This window comes from Zalophus californianus, chromosome 14 (genome assembly GCF_009762305.2).
Source record: "Zalophus californianus isolate mZalCal1 chromosome 14, mZalCal1.pri.v2, whole genome shotgun sequence".
Lineage (NCBI taxonomy): Eukaryota > Metazoa > Chordata > Mammalia > Carnivora > Otariidae > Zalophus > Zalophus californianus.
Window position 1 is genome coordinate 30724541 of NC_045608.1, and position 22711 is coordinate 30747251.

The following is a 22711-nucleotide window of genomic DNA, read 5'->3' on the forward strand; positions in this document are numbered from 1 at the left end:
GGGAAGTGGCAGCATATAAAATCAATGCACAGAAATCAGTTGCACATCTATACATTAACAGTGAGACAGAAGAAAGAGGAGTCGATCCCATTTACAACTGCACCCAAAACCATAAGATACCTAGAAATAATACTAACCAAAGAGGCAAAGAACCTGTACTCAGAAAACTACAGAATACTGATGAAAGAAACTGAGGAAGACACAAAGAAATGGAAAAACGTTCCATGCTCATGGATTGGAAGAACAAATACTTTTAAAATGTCTATGCTACATCAAGCAATCTACACATTTAATGCAATCCCTATCAACATACCATCAGCTTTTTTCACAGAAATGGAACAAATAATCCCTAAAATTTGTATGGAACCAGAAAAGAGCCCGAATAGCCAGAGGAATGCTGAAACAGAGAACCAAAGCTGGTGGCATCACAATTCTGGACTTTAAGTTCTTTACAAAGCTGAAATCATCAAGACAGTACGGTACTGGCACAAAAACAGACACAGAGAACAATGGAACAGAATAGAGAGTCCAGAAACAGACCCTCAACTCTATGGTCAACTAATATTCAACAAAGCAGGAAAGAATATCCAATGGAAAAAAGACAGTCTCTTCAACAAATAGTGTTGGGAAAATCGGACAGCCACATGCGTAAGAATGAAACTGGACCATTTTCTTTCACCATATACAAAAATAGACTCCAAATGGCTGAAAGACCTAAATGTGAGACAGGAATCCATCAAAATCTTTGAGGAGAAGACAGGCAGCAACCTTTTCCACCTCAGCCACAGCAACTTCTTCCTGGAAACATTGCCAAAGGCAAGGGAAGCAAGGGCAACAATGAACTATTGGGACTTCATCAAGATAAAAAGTTTTGCACAGCAAAAGAAACAGTCAACAAAACCAAAAGACAACCAACAGAATGGGAGAAGATATTTGCAAATGACATATCAGATAAAGGGCTAGTATCCAAAATCTATAAAGAACTTACCAAACTCAACACCCAAAGTACAAATAATCCAATCAAGAAATGGGCAGAAGTCGGGATGCCTAGGTGGCTCAGCCGGTTAACCGTCTGCCTTTGGCTCAGGTCATGATCCCAGGGTCCTAGGATCAAGTCCCACATCGGGCTCCTTGCTCAGCAGGGAGCCTGCTTCTCCCCGTCCCTCTGCCTACTGCTCCCCCTGCTTGTGCTCTCTATCTCTGACAAATGGATAAATAAAATCTTTAAAAAATAAAAAATAAAAAGAAATGGGTAGAAGACATGAACAGACATTTCCACAGAGAAGACATCCAAATGGCCAACAGACACATGAAAAAGTGCTCAACATCGCTCAGCATCAGGGAAATATAAATCAAAACCACAATGAGATACCATCTCACACCAATCAGAACGGCTAAAATTAACAAGTCAGGAAACGACAGATGTTGGCGGGGATGTGGAGAAAGGGGAACCCTCCTACACTGTTGGTGGGAATGCAGGCTGGTGCAGCCACTCTGGAAAACAGTATGGAGCTTCCTCAAAAAGTTGAAAATAGAGCTACCCTATGACCCAGAAATTGCACTACTGGGTATTTACCCCAAAGATACAAATGTAGTAATCCGAAGGAGCACCTGCACCCCAATGTTTATAGCAGCAATGTCCACAATAGCCAAACTATGGAAAGAGTCCAGCTGTCCCTCAAAAGATGAATGCATAAAGATGTGGTATGTATACACACACACACACACACAAACACACACACAATGGAATATTATGCAGCCATCAAAAAATCAAATCTTGCCATTTGCAACGACGTGGATGGAACTAGAGGGTATTATGTTAAGCAAAGTCAGTCAATCAGAGAAGACAATTATTATATGATCTCACTGATTTGTGGAATTTGAGAAACAAGGCAGAGGATCATAGGGGAAGAGAGGAAAAAATGAAACAAGATGAAACCAGAGAGGGAGGCAAACTATAAGAGACTCTTAATCTCAGGACACAAACTGAGGGTTGCTAGAGTGGAGGGGGGTGGAAGGGATGGGGTGGCTGGGTGATGGACACTGGGGAGGGTATGTGTTGTGATGAGCACTGTGTATTGTGTAAGACTGATGAATCACAGACCTGTGATACATTTATGTTATTAATAAAAAAAAGATTAATCAAGAGACCATTTCCTGTAAAAATATTAATGGGTAAATGCCAAACCATAAGTGATTTCAGTTACCGTATTGTAGCTTAAGATAAATACCAAAGATAAATAAACAAGAAAGGAAATTGAAATATATACATTAGAAAGTAATTTCTGAAAGTTTAGTACCTTGCACTTGTTCCAGTGGTGAAATCCTATCAACAGGATCTTGGCTCTGAAAGGGTTTTGCAGTTTTAACTTGCTCCTCTTCTGTTCTTGCTATATCACTTTGCAAAGTAGACTCTTCAAGAACAGCAACTGACAAATGCTGACTTTCTTTATGATTCTTTTTCTTAGAGATAGAACTTTTCATGAGGGAACAGAATAATGACTAAATGTTAGTTACCTTGGGTAAATCAATAAAATATTCATTAATCAGTTGTGTATTTAATCTCCCAAAAAGAAAAAAAAAATGGATACAGTGAAAAGAAAAATTTCTAGGACCAGCCAGAAACTATAATTGGCTCCACTGTAGGTACCCTGGGGACTGCACATCATTTTGGGTCCAGAGATACACAGTCTACCAAAATCAAATACAGTATCATATTGCTATTCTGCCTCTTAAGTGATAAAATGAGGGTTTTTTTTCTTTTCCAAATAAGTATCTCTGAATCTATCATATGTGGAGAAAAACTCAGCTTTCTAAAAACAAAACAGACTTAAAGGATACTAGTGTATTTGCCAAAAAGCTGATTCTCTGAATATGAAATGCTTTAAAAGTTTTACTTTTAGCCCCTGCCACTGGCCTTGTCCCCATCTTTGTATCTCTGTTGTTTTATATATGTATGCCAATGTTTTTCCTTAAAGGCCATTTTCCTCCCAATCTTCTACAAAAGCTCGTGGGTCTGATGCAGCTCACCACAGCCTTCTGCCAGCAAGAGGGGGATGAACTTTTTAGAAAAAGGCCTCTAAACACAATAAATTCATCATCTGACAAACTGGTATCTAGGGATAGGCTTAAATCTGACCAGGATGGATGAAAAGAAGATAATCCTTCCATATATTCCAAGTGCTAACCCTCTGTGCCTGAGGCAACTCCCAACTCTTAATTTACCTCCCAGGTTCTCCATCTCTGTATTGGGGCTGTAATACATAGAAAGCCATTTACCATCAGCTCAATCCAAAGGTGCATTTATAGGTAGATATAGGAAAGTTTCATCCCAATCAAACAGAAGCTGAGTAAAAGAGAGGGTAGAGGTAGGTGGAAAGACTGTAAGTGGATACAAAGTTGTATGATAGAAGAAAGAGAAAAACAGGTGTGGGGGTGTGCACAACAAAGGAAAATGACAAAATGAAAAGGCAGTCTACAGAATGGGAGAAAATATCTGCCAATCAGATCTGATAAAGGGTTAATATCCAAAATATATAAAGAACTCATACAACTCAAGAGCAAAAACAAAAACAGAAAGCAAACAAGCAAACAATACGATTAAAAATGGGCAGATCTAAATATTCTTCCAAAGACATACAGATGACCAATAGGTACATGAAAAGATGTTCAATGTCACTAATCATCAGGGAAAGGCAAATGAGAACCACAACGAGACATCACCTAACACCTGTTATAATAACTACTATAGAAAAGACAAGAGGGATGCTTGGGTGGCTCAGTCAGTGAAGCACCAGACTTAGGCTCAGGTCATGATCCCAGGGTCCCGGAATCAAGCCCCGCACGGGCTCCCTGCTCGGCAGGAAGTCTACTCCTCCCTCTGCCTGCTGCTCCCCCTGCTTGTGCGCGCACACTCTCTCTCTGACAAGTACATAACATCTTTAAAAAAATAAATTAAAATAAATAAAAAAACAAAAAAGACAAGAAATAACAAGTGTTGGTGAGGATGTGCAGTGCTGGGATGTGAACTGGGAATGTAAATTGATGCAGTCACTATGGAAAACAGTATGGAGGTTCTTCAAAAATTAAAAATAAAAACTACCATATGATCCAGCAATCCCACGTCAGGGTATTTATCCAAAGAAAACTAAAGCCCTAACTCAAAAAGATATATGGCACCCCCATGTTCACTGCAGCATTATTTACAATAGCCAAGATGGAAGCAACCTAAGTGTCTGACAGATGAATAAAAAAAATTTTGTATATATATAACACAATGGGATATTATTCAGCCATAAAAAAAGAAGTAAATCCTTGCCATTTGCAATAACATGGATGGACTTTAAGGGCATTATGGTAAGACAGAGAAAGACAAATACCACATAATCTCATTTATATGCAGAATCTAAAAATAAGAACGAAAAAACTAAGCTCATAGATACAGAGAATAGATTAATGGTTCCCAGAGGTAGGGGATCAGGGGCAGGAGAAAAGGGGGAAGGGGGTCAAAAGTTACAAACTTCCAGATATAAAATAAGTAAGTCATAGGGATATAATGTATAGTATGGTGGCTATAGGTAATAACACTGTACTGCATATCTGAAAGTTGCTAAGAGAGTAAATCTTAAAAGTTCTTATCACAAGAAAAAAAAATTCTGAAAACTATGTAAGGTGACAGATATTAACTAGATTTATTGTGGTGATCATTTCACAGTATATACAAATATCAAATCATTACATTGCACAACTGAAACTAATGTTATATGTCAATTATATTTCAAATAAATGAGAAAATGAAAGAGGAAAAAAAGACAGTAAAGGTCCCTAGGTGACATATTTAAAAAAAAAAAAAAGGTGGTGGGGAGGCAAAATGGTGACATGAAATAAATAAAAAAGAAATCATGACATTTGGGTTCATATTTCAAAGCCCCCCACTCCAAGAAGAACATGTGCACTTTACCCTTGAACGAGATGGGGGTTAGGGACACTGACCTCCTGCCTAATTGGAAATCTATGTCTAACTTCTGACTCCCCAAAAACTTAACTACTTAATTGAACTACTGTTGACTGAAAGCCTTACAAATAACATATACAGTCAATTAAGACACACTTTGTATATGTACTATATACTGTATTCTTATAATAAAGCTAGAGGAAAGAAAATGTTATTAAGAAAATCATAAGAGGGTGCTGGGTGGCTCAGTTGGTTAGGCGGCTGCCTTCGGCTCAGGTCATGATCCTGGAGTCCCGGGATCGAGTCCCGCATCGAGCTCCCTGCTCAGCGGGGAGTCTGCTTCTCCCTCTGACCCTCTTCCCTCTCGTGCTCTCTATCTCTCATTGTCTCTCTTTCAAATAAATAAATAAAATCTTTAAAAAAAAAACAAAGGAAAATCATAAGAAAGAGAAAATACATTTACAGTACTATGTATTTACTGAAACAAATCTGCATATAAGTGGACCCATGCAGTTCAAGGGTCAACTGTAGTGTGACCATTAGAACTTTATGATAACAGAGCCAGTTAAATTAACCACCTCCCCCTAAATCCACTTCCTCAAAACTATAGCTATCACTTGTTTAGCCCATCAAAATTCTTCAAACTAAGTCAAATATTAAGTTAAATAAGCTTCAAGTAAAAGTGGCAAGAGTAACTTCTAGAACTGCATGAAAATGACAATAAGGACATCTATAAAAGTGAAGCAATCTGGATGAGAGCCACCACTCCTAGCCCAAGCTTACCTCAGATTCTAGAATCTGAAAAGCAGACGGGGTATGCAGGAAAAACAAAAGCATGGTCCAGACAAGAACAAAAGGGCCTGGAAGCAGAAAACAAATCTGCCAGGAAGAACTGCAGAAATGTTTCCTGACTACAGTAGGAAGGAGGGCAGGAGGGAGTCCAGAGGGAGTCCAAAGGGAGGGGATGACTGAAAGCCTATCAGATGCCCGCACTGGGCAGTGCTCCACTCCCGCTCCACAACCCACGCAAACAAAAAAGCAGTGTCAACATGACGCTGCACACCTAGGAAGGCTCTTCTCCAGAAAAGGCATATGAAACGCCTGTGCACAATGAAGTTATGGTGGTGATAGCAGTGTTAACCACCCAGCATGGAACTCGGAAAGTGAAGCTGGCCATGAGGACTGCCCAGCTCACATGAAGACCTAACAGAAATGAGATCTGGATACCCCACTAGCCCACACTAGCAACCTAGAGACAGCCGTAAATCAGATGCAGGAGAAGGAACAGCTTGAGAGATAAAAATAAAGATGAACAAAGTAAACAACCCCAGAGACAAGGATAATTTATATAACTTTGAAAAACCTCAATTAGAATTCTCAGAAAACATTGAAGTCGCTCTTATATCCACAAAAAGGAACCATTATAAAAAAATGAAAGACCAGAAAAAGAGCTCTCAAAATTATGACTGCCCAAATGATTTTAATAGAAGGGTAGGGAAGAAATTAGGAACTTTATCTAGAACATTGTCTACTTGCACTGAAACAAAAGAAAAACAAAAACAAAAAAGGAAAAGGGAAAAAAAATAGTGGAAATAGATCAACCCAGGCAATCCAAAACAGTAGTCCCAGAAAGGAAGAAAAATAGAAAATTACCGAATAATTAATTATCTAGAACTAAAGCACACAAATCTCTGGATTGATGCCAATTAGAATTTATTTGGGGGTGGGGGGGAGCACCCACCAAGGACTCAGAGGATTCTAAGAGTTTCCAGAAAGAAAAGGTTCAGATACAAATGGTCAAGAATCAAAATGACATCAGGCTTCTCACACTATGTAGCAACGCCTTCAAAATTTTGTGAAAGTTATTTTTACCTTTAAATCCTATCCTCAGCTAAAATATTCATTAATTCCAAAGTCAGAATAAGGATATTTTCAAAACATAAATTCCACCCTCCCCCAGAAGGAGCCACAGAAGCCATCCTCCACACAGGGCTAAGAGCATGCCTCTGCAGGCTGTGTACCCACCATCACAAGCAGCCATAGGAAGTCCAGGCTCTCAGACTAACAACCCAAATCTTCAGACTACTCAATGGAGGCAAGGAATAGCCCCAAAGCATCACCTCTACCCAATGAAAGTCTAGAGTGAGACCAGTACACTTCATCTAGGACTACGCCTTACCAGGTTGTCTATCTTCCATTAACAGGATCGACAAGACCACTTCCCAGACCTTCTGGCCCACATCAAAGAGTCAAGAGGTTACTTCCAATATTCTCCTCCCCTCCCCCCATGTCTAACGTCTCATTGCCAAAATCAGTTCAATGGGACTAACTTCATGATGCCCTTCAATAAGCCCAGGACTCCTTACTCCTGACATTCAAAGATCCACAAGCACATTCCCCCCTACCCAGCCCAACAAACCAACCCTGGATCAGCAAAATCTTGCTATTTCTGAACCCTTCCTATGAACATCCCTTTTACCTCACCGTTTTAGGGAAAACCTGGATGTCCTGTGAGGACACTGCCTCCCTTAAACACTGGCAAATGAAGACTATCAGTCTCTCCCACAGCCTTGGAATCACTGGGCACGGAGATGGAATGTGTGTCTCCATCAGCATGTCCCCTCAGTACAACTTCCAGATCATCCTCAATAAAGCCTTCTAGCCTGGAGTCACCTATGACCCCTTCATGGCATCTTCCTTAGTACCTCAACTCTATAATCCTTTGATGCAACCCAAGCCTCCAATCCACTCATATCACCACATCTCACACTCCCTCACCCTTCTGCTATCCTCTCCTCTTCCTTAACCTAAATCCCATGGCCAATCATCACACAGCCTCAACTTCCTTATCCCTCATTGCTTTCATCAGACTACAAGCCCAGTTAAACCCAACTCTCCCCTCACATCTTGCTAGCACCCCTACAGCTGAATGTGGTTGGAGAAAACATCACAATCACAGTAAATTCATGACCATGACCCTCGAGTGGGACTCCTGATGCTGTCAGACAATGGCACTATTTCCCTCTCTGTTCACTCTCCCACACTCCCTTGACTGTTACATCTCTCTACTGCCCCTCTACCCTGAGTTGATGTCATGCCTCCTACTGCACTGAGAGACCCTAAGTACAGAAAAGACAACCTCCACAGATTCTTACCAGACGACCATGTACCTACACATTCTGCCTTCCCACCGGTTAATACAAAGGAGTTATCCATGGTCCTACCTCTCTAGTCATTCCTTCCACGACACATTAGATCCTGGCCTCTTATTTTTGTAAAGGTGTTGCTCTAGCAAGTCTCTTCTTTCTACATAATCAGACTTTTCTGTTTCAGATCATTCCTATTACCACATAAACTTGCATCAACCTCTCCCTCCACAAAGGAAAAAAAGAAAAACCTTCTCTTGATCCACTATACTCACCAGGTATCAGCCCCATTTCTTGGTTGCCTTTTGCAGCACACTCACCATCTCCAAAACTAACCTCCCATTCTCTCCTAAACTCACTCTCCTACACCACTGTGCCTCCTCCTACTTCCACCAAAACCACTTGTCAGGGTTACCAACAACCTAACCTACGCTAATTCCAATGGTCACTTCTTAGTCCTCATTTTATTTGACACAATTGGATCCCTCTCTGTTCTTTTACATATGTTCTTTATGTGGCTTCTGACACACTGTTGTCTTCCTTCCTCCAGCCACTAATCCTTAGTCTCCATGTCTATTCCTCCTCTCCCCAACTTAACATTGAAGTGCCCCAACATGAGGCCCTGGTGCTCTTCTATTCTCCATCTACCTTACCCCTTTGATAATCCAACCTCCTAAGGGGTCTTCCTGCTTCCAGACTTGCCTCCCAACAGTCTATTCACTCCACGGTAGCCAGAGTGAACCTTTTAAAACATAACCCTCTAAAATCTCCTTCCACCTCTCTCAAAATCTTGCTCACCCCGTGGCAGCCTCCTTCCTGCTGTTTGAACACAGGTATGCTCCAACCTTAGTGCCTTGACACTCGTGCAGCCTCCACCTGAAATCCTCTTCCTCCTAATGTACATGGCTAACTGCCTCCTTCAAGTCTTCACCCAGATCTTATACCTCCTCAGTGAGACCCACACTGACCATTCCCTTCAGCTTACCCATTTACTCTCCTTATCATGTTGTTTTTTTTCTAGCACTTTTCCCTTCAAATATACTATAAAATTGGTATTTTTTTTAAGATTTTATTTTTTGAAATAGAGAGACATAGCGAGAGGAAACACAAGCAGGAGGAGTGGGAGAAGGGGAAGCAGGCTTCCCACTGAGCAGGGAGCCCAATGTGGGGCTCGATCCCAGGACCTTGGGACCATGACTTGAGCCGAAGGCAGACGCTTAATGACTGAGCCACCCAGGCATCCCTAAAACTGGTATATTTTTAATGTCTTTTTGTTTTAATGTCTGTTCTGGTATTTCCCAAGTACTTAGAGAAGTACCTGGCACACAGTAGGCATGCGGTCAAAAATACACATGGAATGAATGAGTATTCAAAGAGTTAACATCTTTAATACATAGAAAGTGCTTATACCCAAATGTTACCAAGAGGCAATTCACAACAAAAATATAAGTAATGAATAAACATTAAAGTATGTTCAATTCCATAAATACTCTATTATAAATTCAAACACAGAAAACTTTAAGAATGCCTGTAATACCACCAAGAGATAACTACCATTTACATTTTGGTTTATAGCCTTCCAGATTTTCTTCTATGCACTTATGCATGTGTACAAATTTTTTTACTTCTAAAATCAAGGATCAAAAATAATACCACCAAACGTTGGGGAGTGCTCAGAGAAGTAGGCATTCTCATCATGTACATCTTCTAGTGGAAGTGTAAAGTGGTACAAATCTTCTAAAGAGCAATGTGGTGCTTTGTAACAGTCTTTAAATATTAACTCAGCAATTTCAATCCTAGGAATTTATCTGAATACAATAATCTGCTAGGTGTGCAAAGGTATAAATAAAATTCAGTAAATTTATAATAGCAAAATTCTAATAATCTAAATGCCTAATGTAGTGCAGTCATTAACATGACACATATCTACCTTAATTATAATTGAAAGATGAGAATATACTAATTTGTAAAAGTTAGAAATAGTATGTACAGTTCAATCCCACATTTGTAAAAAAAAAAACTTAATATGTACATGTATAGGTGCATAGAAAGCAGTTTGGAAGGGGCTCCTGGATGGTTCAGTCAGTTAAGTGTCTGCCTTCCGGCTCAGGTCATGATCTCAGGGTCCTGGGATCAAGGCCCATGTCAGTCTTGGCACTCAGCAGAGAGTCTGCTTGTCCCTCTGCTCCACCCCCTGCTCTCTCTCTCAAATAAATAAAGACAATCTTTAAAAAAAATTAAAAAAGCAGTCTGGAAGACTATAAATAATAACTATTCTCTTATTTTTTTTAACATCTTATTTTTATGAGTAATTTTTAAGTAATCTCTACACCCACTGTGGGGCTCAACCTTAAAACCCTGAGATCAAGGGTCGCATGCTCTACCGACTGAGACAGCCAGGTGCCCCAATGACTATTCTCTAGTTAATAAGACTACAGACTTATTATCTTCCTTATAATTTTTCTGTATTTTCTACTTTTTTTAAAATGAGTTTATGTTACTTTTGGAATGAGAAAAGGTATTCTGAAAGCACTAAAAATGGTTGTGATTAAAAACATATAAAGAAAACTCTTTTAAAAAGATTCTCAGAATTATTCAGAGACACAGTCACTCTTTCATTTTCCACAAGACTGAGTGAGACCTGCTTTTAACATGGCAAAAACAAAATGTAGGTATGAACTTACTCATCATCCTGGAAGCTAAGTTGCAACTTCTCTCTTGGGTCAGCTTCACTCTGGCTACTGGGAGATGATTCAGATGGAACTGAAAACTTCCCTTCTACTAAGTAAGATGCCTGGATATCAGAATACCTACATAAAAAAATTCATTTTGTTAATAGTTAAATTATGCATATTTAAAATTCACCATGACATTAGGGCCACATGACTATAAAACCAACTGCTAGGAGATAAAAACAAATAGGGCCCCCAATGTTCAAAACCATTTTAATGTGAAAAGCACTGAAAACCTATGTATCAGGAATGAGGTGTGTATGTATTAAACAGAGTAACAGAAATCTTAAAAGCTAAAAGTTTTTAGAGTTAACCCCTTCATTCCAAAGGTAAAGATAATGCTTCTTACCAAATGTTCAGTTGGGAGGACAGGAGAGTAGATATTTAAGTATGGGCAAACTTTACACATCATACAAGATGGATGAACTGTACACATCACATATGGAGATACAATTCAAATTACTAGCTGCCAATAAGGCTGAAAACAATTAGTAGACCAAAAGGTCACTGGTACTCAGTTCCAAATCCACCTACCCACTACTGATTAAGGCAATGGAATAGGGAAATACGTAAATTTTTATAACAATTATATATAAATATATATAACACACGTACACATATATCACATATTTATACATAACATACGTATCATATTACATATATAAATACATATAAAACAAAAGCTCAAGCTTGGCTGAGAAATTTTTAAATATATTTTTTTATTTATTTGAGAGAGAAAGAGAGAGAGAGAGAGCACGGACATGTCCCCACGCCAAGTGTACAGGTGAGGGGTAGAGGGAGAGAATCCCCAAGCCAACTCCCTACAGGGCATGGAGCCCAACTCAGGGCTCGATTCCAGGATCTGAGATCATGACCTGAGCCGAAACCAAGAGTTGCGACGCTTAACCGACTGAGCCACCCAGGGGCCCCTTGGCTGAGAAATTTTGACAGAAGTATGAAGGTATTGCAGGCTTTCTAGACCTTACAAAAAAATCATGTGTTCTAACAGTTCTTACCTGTTGTCAGCACTGGATCTATTTCTAGCAAGTGTTGAAACAGCAACAGGCAAGCCAAGATTTGAAGAAAGAGTGACATTTTCCAAAATCTCACTATTACCAAGTAATGAATTGGTTAAAAAACCTGGAAATGACTCTTCAGCTATTCCTCGGAAATCTTCCATCTCACTGCAACGATAAGTTTTTTTTTAAAATCAAGTATTACTATAAAACCTTCTCAAGTGATTAAAAGTCTCATAAATCTTAGAAAACTGATAAATCTTAGGGAACAATCATTTTCTTGGAACAGCACAAAGGGGATAAAATCAACAAGCATTTGGAAGTAAAGTAATTCTCAGAATACTTTGCTACTTCACAGCTGAGACTACAAATGTCAAACTTCCTTTTTATAATTAACATAATAACAAAATACAACGCAGCTTAATTTACTCTTGGTTTACTATAGCAAAGATTATCAATTGCCACACTTATCTAATAAAGAAGCAAAGACCCGACACTGAAGGAATATACAGATGATCTCAGGATGTACTTAAAAGTCTACTGGTTAGGTGCTCATTCTAACATGGACTAGGAAAAAAAAAATTAACCCAGCAAAATCTAGCCCCTGATTTCAGAAATTATTCTTAAAGATGAGTAAATGTTAGTTTAAAAAGGAAGTCCACTGAAGGAAAAATTTAAGTTAAATCAAGTACAGCCGGCACATGGACAAGGCAAAAATGGTGAAAGTGGTACTCAAAGGACTAACTCTGGAAAAAACTGGCACAGAATCTGTATTACTGAGAGACCTTCCAGCCCACATTGGCCACTGGTTCTATTTAACCCTGGTTACAGTACTTAGGAGATGAATCTCAAAATTATTTCAGTGTTTATCAGGTAAGGGCTATATGTCATTCAGTAAAAAAAAATTAAATCATGAAAGGCTCAATAAATGAGAAAGTACTGGCCCTGTGCCTTGAAAAAGGAGTAGAACTTTTACAGGCCAAGTATGACATGAGTGGGCTCTTAAAGACGACAAATAAACATGAGCAAAGGAGAATGAGAAGTAAGATTTACTGCATACCCACGACCTTAACTCATTCATCCCATTTTATGAAGAAACAAACTGAGACTAAATTAGCTAAATTTACCCAGGGTTGCACAATTAATAAAATTCAAACCCAGGTCTGACTCCAAAATCCGCTCTAAGTACTAAGTGTGTGGTGGCAATAGCCAAGTGCTTCAGTGTGTTTTGGCAATGGGTGTACAAAAAAAGATGGTGAATGAAACCATGGAGTCTGATTCTAAAAGCCTTAAAAGGTGTATTAGGAAGTATGGACAGTATTCTGCATTCCCGGGAAGGACTGATCTTGGTAGAGGAAGGGAGAGGGCTTAACACCTGACAGGATATTGAAAGAGCTACCACAACTGGTGAGATAGAGGACAATGATGGACTATGCTGGGGCCAATGATAAATGCACTCAAGTATAGGTTTTAGGGGGAATGGGCTAACTTAATTACTCTATAAAGTAGAAAATGTTTAAGACCTTTAGAGAGCTATAAAACTTATTTGACTGTGAAGTATCCAGGCTCCTGTGGGAAGCTCACCTCTCTACCTGCACTTGATCCCACCCCTGTCACTAATGCAGTGACAACCACTCCAGCAACTGCCCTCCCCCTAACCGTCGTCAAATCTTCTCTGGGCAGCCGTTCCCACCAGCATGCTGTTAGTTCCTCATCTTTCAAAAAAGTCTTCCCCTATCTCATACCCTGTTGTCCCCCTGTAGCTGTACCACTTCTATCTGCCCTCCCTTTACCACACACTCCTCCAAAAGGAATCACTACTGGCATGTGATTCCACTCCTGTCATCTCCTGGACCCACGCTAAGCTGGCTCTTAACCCACCACCCCATCAAAACACTTGTCAATCACCACTGAGCTCCCTGTTGCCAAACCCCATAGGCCCACAGTCAATTTTCTTCACTGGTTTCCAAGACACAGCTGTCTCGGTTCTCCAACCTCACCAGCTGCTTCTTTTCCTTCTCCTTGGCTGGTTCCTCCTTATCTCCTGGACCTCCATACTGTGAAGGCATCAGGGCTTGCTCCTGGACCCCTTCCACCTACCCACTCTCTTTGGGTGATTGCTCTCAGTTTCAGAGTTTTAAATACAATATGAAATTTAAATCTCCAGCCTGGGCCTTTCCCCTGAACCTCAGATATGCAACTACCTACTAGACATTTCCACTGAGTTTATCTAACAGGCACCTAAACCTGAATTTTGATTCCATCACCTTCCAACCCCCTCAAGAAAGCCTGCTTTTCAGTCTTCCCCACAGAGAAAATGACAACTCCATTCTCTAGCTGCTCAAACCAAAAACCTCAGTGATTACTCACCACCACCAACACACACACACACACACACACACACACACACACACACACACACACACACACACACACAACCTTAAAAGCAATCCCTAGGCAAATCCCAAAGTCTTTACCTAACAACATAACCAGAACCTGTCATTTTCTCACTACTTCCACTGCTATCACCTTGGTCAAGCCACCACCACCTCCTGCCTGGATACTCACTACAAGATACTTTCAACTATCTCCACACTTCCACTCTTCCTCCCCTAGCCTATTCTCCACACGTTGAAATTATCCCTCTTAAGTCAAATATTGTCACTCCTTAGTGCAAAACCCTCCACTGGTTTCCCATCTCATTCAGACTAAAAGTTAATACTTAAAATGGCCAACAAGGGGCTGAATAATCTGCTCTCACTCTCTACTACTCTTCTCCTTTGCTTGCTCCATCCTCACCATCCTAACCTCTCTGCTGTCCCCACAACCTGCCAGGGCTCCGGGCTCAGGGACTGTGCCCTGGCTCTAACCTCTGTCCAGCACACTGATGCCCCAGATAACCTCACATCTTACTTTTCCACTTTTTTCAGGTTTTTGGTAAAAGTCCACTTATCTGTCTGGTCTCCCTCACCAACTTTCCTCATCAACTCCCATTTCCTTGCCCTTCTTTCTTTTTTCTGTGGTGCTGACCACTATCCAGCATGCTATATAATTCACCTATTTAACTATTTTTTCTCCATATTAGAATGTAAGTTCCATGAGGGCAGCGACTTGGCCTATTTTACCCCTGAATTTTTACCTAAAGCAGTGCCTTGCCCAGAGTAGATCCTCAATAAATTTGTTCAAAAAATGAATGTCTTCAAACTATGTCAACACATAGCAAATTTAACACCAACTATCATACAAGCACCCTTCTCTCAGATCATGTCCCAGCATTTTCCTTTCTTTTCTATTTCTATTTGCTTTTCTTGATTTCTATAAACATGTTCAAAACGATCCCATATTAGGATGGAGGAGGTAGGAAACCTGTTCCCATCCTTCATGTGCGCTTCCCGCCACCACCTTCTTACCTCCCCTTCACAGCCAAGTGTCTTAGAAGACTCCAAATCATAACTTCTATAGCTCACATGACATCTTCTTCCTCTATCTATTCCTTACATGGTAGGGATACCCAGGATTCTGATCCCAGATCTTCTGTCATGCAATGTACATCTTACACTCTTAGGTAGGGATCTCAAAGTCAAATGCTTTTAGGCACTAATATTGTCAGACAATAGGACTGTAAGCTGAGATCAACTAGAAGTTACAGACCCCAAGGTGAACACATTCCAATTCAGTAAGAAACACTGTTGCCAAATAAAATAGATCTATTGGTGGAGCCCATTCCCAAGGGCAAAACAGGTCTATATCCCAAACATACCCTAAATCATTCCACACCTTTCTATGTCTGCTACCACCATCCTACCGTACTGAAAAGCCTCCCAACCAGTCTCCATGCTTCTATTCTTGCCACCCTACAGTTAAATATGGACCATTAAATACAAACCAGGTACCATGCCCTTATTGAAAACTTCAGGGAGCCACCCCATCCTCCACCCCTGAGGCTCATGACTCACCATACACAGGTGAGTCTCTGTTTCTGTAACATCCAAGCCCCATCCCTACCTTGGGGGCCTAGAGTACTCAGCTAAATCTCTGTACCAGCTAGCTCCTTCCTAGCATCCACCTTAATTTAAATGTCACCTTGTAAGAGAGGTGATTCCTCATCATTGATCAAATGTAGCCCCACAGTCTCACAACTGTTTTAATTTCTTCCAGCACTTATCACTATTTGTGTATAAAATACACTATTTGTGTATTTTTCTTCCCCCACTAAAAAGATTGCTCCCTGAGAACACAGGCCTTGCCAATCTGTCCATCACTCTTATCCAACACCTATAATAATGCCTAACACATATTTATGAAATATGTATTAAAGAAGTGAAGAACAACATCTTTAACATCTTTGACTTTTTAACTTTCTTAAGGAAACATTAATGACTTTATTTCTCTCGCTCTCTTTTTTTTAAGTAGGCTCCATGCCCAGTGTGGAGCCCAATGTAGGGCTTGAACTCATGACCCTGAGATCAATATCTGAGCTGAGATCAAGAGGCAGACACTTAACCGACTGAGCCACCCCAGAGGCCCCACCATCTTTGACTTTAGAATATCAGTATCTTGGGGACATTTCAATCTTGTTCACCCATACAGTCCCAGTAATTGATACAGGGCTGGAAATACGAATTGAACAAAAAAACAGGTTGAAAGAAATAATCTGTACTCCCTCGCTATCTAGCTGATATATGGTGTCTACTCTATTTTCAAGTGATACACTAAGTATTTTATATACACTTCTCTAATCCCTGCATCAAATCTGCAAGGTAGCCACTATCCCTACTATTGAAGGAACTGAGGCCAAGAGAGGTAATTATGAGAATTTTCCAGGCCACACAGCACAAGTGGGAGCAGAGGATTCAGAGCCAGGCAAGCCTGCCCCAGAGTAGTCTTCCCTTTGCACTAATGCCATCTTCCTCATTTTCAAATCACTTCAGCTCATACCTCTATCCTGAACTCTAGATTCCCATTTCCAAATGGTTCACCCCTAACACTCTCTCAAGTGGTGCAAAGTTAACAAATACAAAACCAAACTTATTATCTTTTCTCTACCCATTCTATTACCTTTAGTTTGACCTGTGTTATCCCTATTCTCTTGCTATACAAGCCAGACACTTGGCACCATTTCTCTTGTTTTCTCAGTTATCAAATTCTAATGCCTCTAACTCCAAACAGATCTCTGGAACTGAGATTCACTTCTATATTCCCAACACCCTATCACGTTAATCTAAACTATTACATAAGTCTTCCAAGTAGCCTTCCCACCTCCAATCACTAAGTTTATTCATTCGTTTACAGACATGTAAACCACATTAAAATATATCCCAAATTCTTTAAGGATTTATCCCTAGAGTCAAATCCAAGAAAATTCAGATATTAAGCAAATATCATTCATGCAACAATCATTACCAAGGGCAAACCATGAAACACACTCTACTTATCATTGGAAATGCAAATATAAAGCAGCTCCCCTTCACGGAGCGGATGACCCTCATCAATTATAATCAATTATGACCCCTATTAATTATGACAGTGTTAAGTCCTGGGATGGAGCTTGGCTATGGGCGCAGTGGTAATACAAGCCAGTGGAAGATCCCTGGAGATGTAATCCAATACCTGATCTATCGTTTCCAAAAGGATTACACTTGTTTAAACCATCCATGGACATACCACATTCCTAGGAAAAATTCCCTAAATATTGCATAGCCCACCCACCCCTCCTCTATCACCTAAACATTTCCTTTTCTTTTACTGTGTCTGAACTAAGTAGCCATCTTTGGGATCTCTCTTACTTCCTTAAAGCAGTAACCTCAAATTTTCACATTTGAACTTACCAGTATTTAACTGCTTTAATTATATTTCTGGATATATAAAAATATCATTTACTGTAGTCATTAATTGGAAGTCTACACGTACACATTCAAAAGCATACGCTGTCAAGCTTCCCTAACATTCATCATTTACTTTTGGTGTTCTAAGAAAAATCTGTAATTAGGTAGGCATTTAATACATTACTTTTCAAAGCTTACCGTAAACTTTGATCACAAAACTGAAATTCGTTGAAAAAACTGATTTTGGAGCAGTAAAAATTCCAGTCGAATGACCTCAATATGCTAACAGCAAACGGAAATACTTTCATAAAAACATCTGTTCTCCAAACGACTGCTTCGAAAGGGACCTCATGTTTTACAAAACAAAGTCTGTAATTAAGAGAAATCAAAAGTGTAATGATATTAAACATTGTCTTCATTCATGGTTTTTTTTGTTTTTTATGTTTCTTCATAAAGAAATCAGATGTAAGGAATGTAAGAAAGGTACTGGGAGTAAATGTGAACGCGGCCTAGCAGAAACCAAAACAAAAAGTGAATAACCGGGTGACACTAGCAGACCCCTCTGTATTTAGTTAACAACGTTACTTCGCGGGTCAGTTTTGGACAAAAAGGAGAAACAACAGCCTATCACAACACACATGAAGCAAACACCCGATCAAGAGCGCTTTGCAACAAGAAACTCCAAAGCGCAGAGTGCGCTGGTCCCAAGAAGTCACCAAGTGGAAGAGAGTGGGGGGATACCAGGATGTGATCCCCAAAATCAAAACCTGTTTTTTTTAAAAGTCAATCTCTCAGAGGCGCCCAACTGAACTCACTGAGCGGAATTCTGCGTGACGGTCGGGCTGAGTACGAAGGGTCGAACGCAGCAAGGCCGTCGGACCATAGGCAGCGCCCCGCAGCCCCCGGCCCGGAGCCTGCGCCCTGCGCCCGACCCCGGCCCAATCGCTACTGCCCAATCCTCCCGACAGCCGAAAAGCCTGCTGAAAGCGGGTTCGCGTGCCCCCTGCCGAACCGCGGTCAAGACACAGGAAACCCCCTCCTCACCAAGCCCGCGACTCCAGCTGCGGGCGCCGAGAGTTCGTCAGAAAGGTCCAAGGGAGGGGGCGTCCCGGTGGCTCTGCAAATGCGCGTGCGCAAGGCGCCCCCCACACCCGCGGCCACCGGACTGGCCGTACAGCGCGCCCCTGGGGTTTACGTCCGTTCGCGGCACGAACAACAGGGCGGGGACTCGGAGCTGGCCTTGGATTGGACAGCGACAAGGGACGGGGCGGGCAGGAGGCCGATGATTGGGCGAGGACGGTTAGTCCCTGAATTTGAAGCGAGCAAACCGCGCTCCGCAGGTCCGGAGGAGGAGCTCAGTATTGGGAAGGGTTGGGTTGGGTGCACTGCGAATATCCTTCCCTCTAAAGCTGAACCGAACGGGTAACGCGATGAAAGTCTTGGCCAACTGGAAAAAAAAAACTGCTTACCGTATTCAGTCTGGAACCCCAAAACATCGTCACTCACCTTATACAACAATATTTCCGGTGAACAAGTCATCTGATACTACCCTGAGTTTAGTACTGTTTGTCACTTTGTCTTTACAAGAGCAGATGCAGAAACTTTTCTACCACTGCTTGGCAGACGCTGAAATGTGTCACAATTTGCATTATGTTATACACTGCAATAAAGGTTCAATTAGGAAATCTTGGATCTCAGGATCCAAGATTCATGATAGTTCTCTACTCCTAATCGCCTCTCTGTGACGGAGTAAGGCTGGTCGGGGGTGGAAAAAGGTGAGACATAATTCATCCCTAATTACTCCCCACGTTTTCCTGTTCTCCTTAGGTCACAAATACCACCACTGACATCTGCTTAGCACGGTGCTTTAACTACTTTACTGACACCAGAGGTAATTCAATTTCGTGCCTCTCACTTTCCTTTATCTCAAAATTTCTTCCATACAGTCTGAGAAAGAGTCCTCTTTTCCAAAGTTAACTTAATTCATGCAAGTTACTTAAACAAAATGTTTAAGATGCAACAGCACACTTGGGAATAGAGAAAATGAAAAAGTTGAGTTTAACAGTCCCTATTCCTAATTTTAGCCTGTTGGGGAATGACATGTTTATTTGATCACTTTTCTATGTCCTCTAAAATACTGCTCAACTATGATTCCTGGATACCTTCTCTACTGGTTCCTGCCTTTAGAAATGCTGCATCTTTCCACCCAAAACCAAAACCAATTCACCCTTCCTTGATTCTGTCACCTTAAGACCATTCTGTTTCTCCTACCCTTAACCACCTCCACTTTTACACCTTGTCGTTATTCATCCTATGATTATCTGGTTTGGTCCTGAGTACTATTTTAACACTTATTTTATCAGGACTAGCCTCCTGTCAAACTCGGTTGATGTCTCTACAATTCTCTTGGCATTTTTTCTTGAAACCCTCCAGCTTTGGCATTTGCAAACTGTAATTACCCCTATTCTACCTTTGTCCACACTCAATGAACAAAGATAAGTGGAGAAAATCTCAAGGTTTTCTGAACCCATAAAAATAAACCTACTAGCTTTAGAACTAAAAGGATGCTATTTCAGTGTAATGAGCAATCCTGTTTCACAAAGTATCTTAACTACTCTGTCTACACCATGAGCATACATTGGAGATGAACTGCTGGAATGTATTCATTCACCCTATATCCTTATACCCAACTCAATAAATGTCCTTCCTCCATAAAAATCAAGTGGCCAAAGCTCTCCTCACAACACCCCGCAACCAAGTGGAACTCTCATGACAAGGATCCAAAGTATCTGCAAGCAGGAGAGCACAGACTGATGCCAGCCTGCCAAAATCCTCAATCTTGGCTCTCACTTCCTAGCTGTGCAGCCTTGGGCAAACAGCTTTAACCTGCCAATTTCCTCACGTGTAAAATGGCGTACTTAGAGCACCTGCCTCAGAGGTTTGTTGTGAGGATTAATCCACATAAAGTATCTAGAAGAGCACGGACACATGGATGTACTCAACAAATATTAGCTGTTATCAAAACTTACTTGTCAAAAAGGAGGCACAAAACTCCCAGTGAATTTTAAATCTCCTTAGACATTGGGTAGATCTTTTTTTTGTGTTCAAATTAAATTCAATTAATTAACATAATGCATTATTAGTTTTGGAGGGAGAGTTCAGTGATTCATCAGTCTTATATAATACCCAGTGTTCACTACATACATGCCCTCCTTAATGTTCATCACCCAGGACACTGGGCAGATCTTGCAGAAGTCCCAGGGCTAGGGATGCCTCCCAGGGAATTAGAAGTGATGTCTATCCAGTTAAGAAAAAGCAATCATCTCCCACAGTTCTCCTTTACCAACTGCTTTAAGTGGCAAACTTCAGCCACAGATACACAAAGCCACATACAATGTGACCACAAAGTTTGATTCTAGATTAATCTACCAGCTCCCCAAATGAACCTTCTTACATCAGACTAATGCTTATTACCTGTTGCCTAAACACACCTCTGTCCTCTTTTACCTCTGGGCCATCACCTTGGAACTCCTACCCTCCTCCACTTCAGCTCCACCTGTTGAAATCCCACACAGCTTCCAAACCTGGTCAGATCAAATAAACCACTTTCTGTTTCAACCTTTATTATGAAACTGAATCCTGGTTACCTTTTGTAAATTCTGTAGAAGTCTTCTCCCACTAGAATGACTTTCTGTGCTAAGACTACCTTTCTTTTTTTTCTTCTTCTTACATATCCCAGAATGTTTAGCATAGTATCTGGCACATAGAAGAAGCTCAATATTCATTAAATTGGAGACTGTCTCATTTCATTATCCCATTCTAACCCCAAGCACCTCTATAATGATTGAAATCTCAAAGACATGCATTTTTAATTCTGAGCTAGATTCAGCCTTAAGTTAGACCCCTTGCTTTGAACCTAAACAAGCCAACAAGTGTCAAACAAGTCCTTTACCAGAAGGAAGACCTTTGAGAATTATTTGAAAAAGATTCTTCTTCATAAATTGAAAAGCTAAAATGCTAACTTTACAGACAAAGCATTTTAATTAGTCACAACAAAACTCAAATGTTCCTTAAGTTAAAATTAATCTCAAAAAAATTAATCTATTAGCTCCTTATCCTTTGCAGGTTAAGAAGTTTCAAGGGTATGACACTATACATAGGAAGGTATCTTTGAAAATTAGATTACAAATTACATGGTTATAACAATTGTAACTACAAGCGATTAACTGAGACACATATGAAATGCTTTTCAAATTACACCTTCTCTAGTCCTAAAGAAAGTTAAATCCTTGGCAATTCTTGAGAAAACTGAACTAAAAAGAATTTTACTAGTCTCATAGTTTTAATCACCATAATTATTGTCAATTATATTCTGATTTCAAATTTTAAAAGTATCATTGAAAAAATAACATAATGTGTAATTAGACTGGAAGTCAACATCTGTCAGTTGTAGATGTTAATCTAAATACTGACTTTCTACCTTTTAAATAAATGTCATGCTCATCTCCTAATTTTTTGATTGTTTGGGTTTTTTTTTTTTTTTGCAACATAATATTTTAAAGAGATAGAAGCTTTACCATCTATCAAATAGAATATAGTTGACCCGGGGCGCCTGGGTGGCTCAGTTGGTTAAGCGACTGCCTTCAGCTCAGGTCATGATCCTGGAGTCCCGGGATCGAGTCCCGCATCGGGCTCCCTGCTCTGCAGGGAGTCTGCTTCTCCCTCTGACCCTCTTCCCTCTCATGCTCTCTATCTCTCATTCTCTCTCTCTCAAATAAATAAATAAAATCTTTAAAAAAAAAAAAATAGAATATAGTTGACCCTTGCACAACTAGGGCTTAGGTGATGCCAATGAACCCACATAGCTGAAAATCTTGAGTCTAACCTTGTACTCCCAAAACACTTAACTAAGAGCCTACTGTTGCCTAGAAGCTTTACCAGTAACATAAAGTCAATTAACACCTATTTTGCATGTTATACAAACTATATAATGTTTTCTTACAATAAAGTATGCTTGAGAAAAGAAAATATTAAGAAA

At 40.3% G+C, this 22711-nt stretch overlaps 1 protein-coding gene across 15 annotated transcripts in view; it reads right to left on the minus strand.

Moving 5' to 3' along the window:
* The window catches only part of LOC113912299 (nucleoporin SEH1), a 175844-nt gene that overhangs the window by 124909 nt on the left and 28224 nt on the right, over nt 1–22711 (minus strand). For 13 of the 15 annotated variants that reach the window (XR_003516796.2, XR_003516797.1, XR_003516798.1 and 10 more), the window contains 4 exons: nt 17872–18042; nt 11849–12016; nt 10785–10910; nt 2301–2476 (listed from right to left, as the gene is read on the minus strand). Coding sequence is in view for 11 of the 15 variants with exons in the window: in XM_027575271.2 (XP_027431072.2) it covers nt 2301–2476; nt 10785–10910; nt 11849–12016; nt 17872–18042 (641 nt within the window). In the remaining 4 variants the exon portion in view is untranslated. Of the gene's footprint in view, nt 1–2300; nt 2477–10784; nt 10911–11848; nt 12017–17871; nt 18043–18488; nt 18686–18717; nt 22340–22711 lie in introns of those variants that run through there. The other 2 variants (XM_027575274.2, XM_027575273.2) reach the window with 2 other exon arrangements.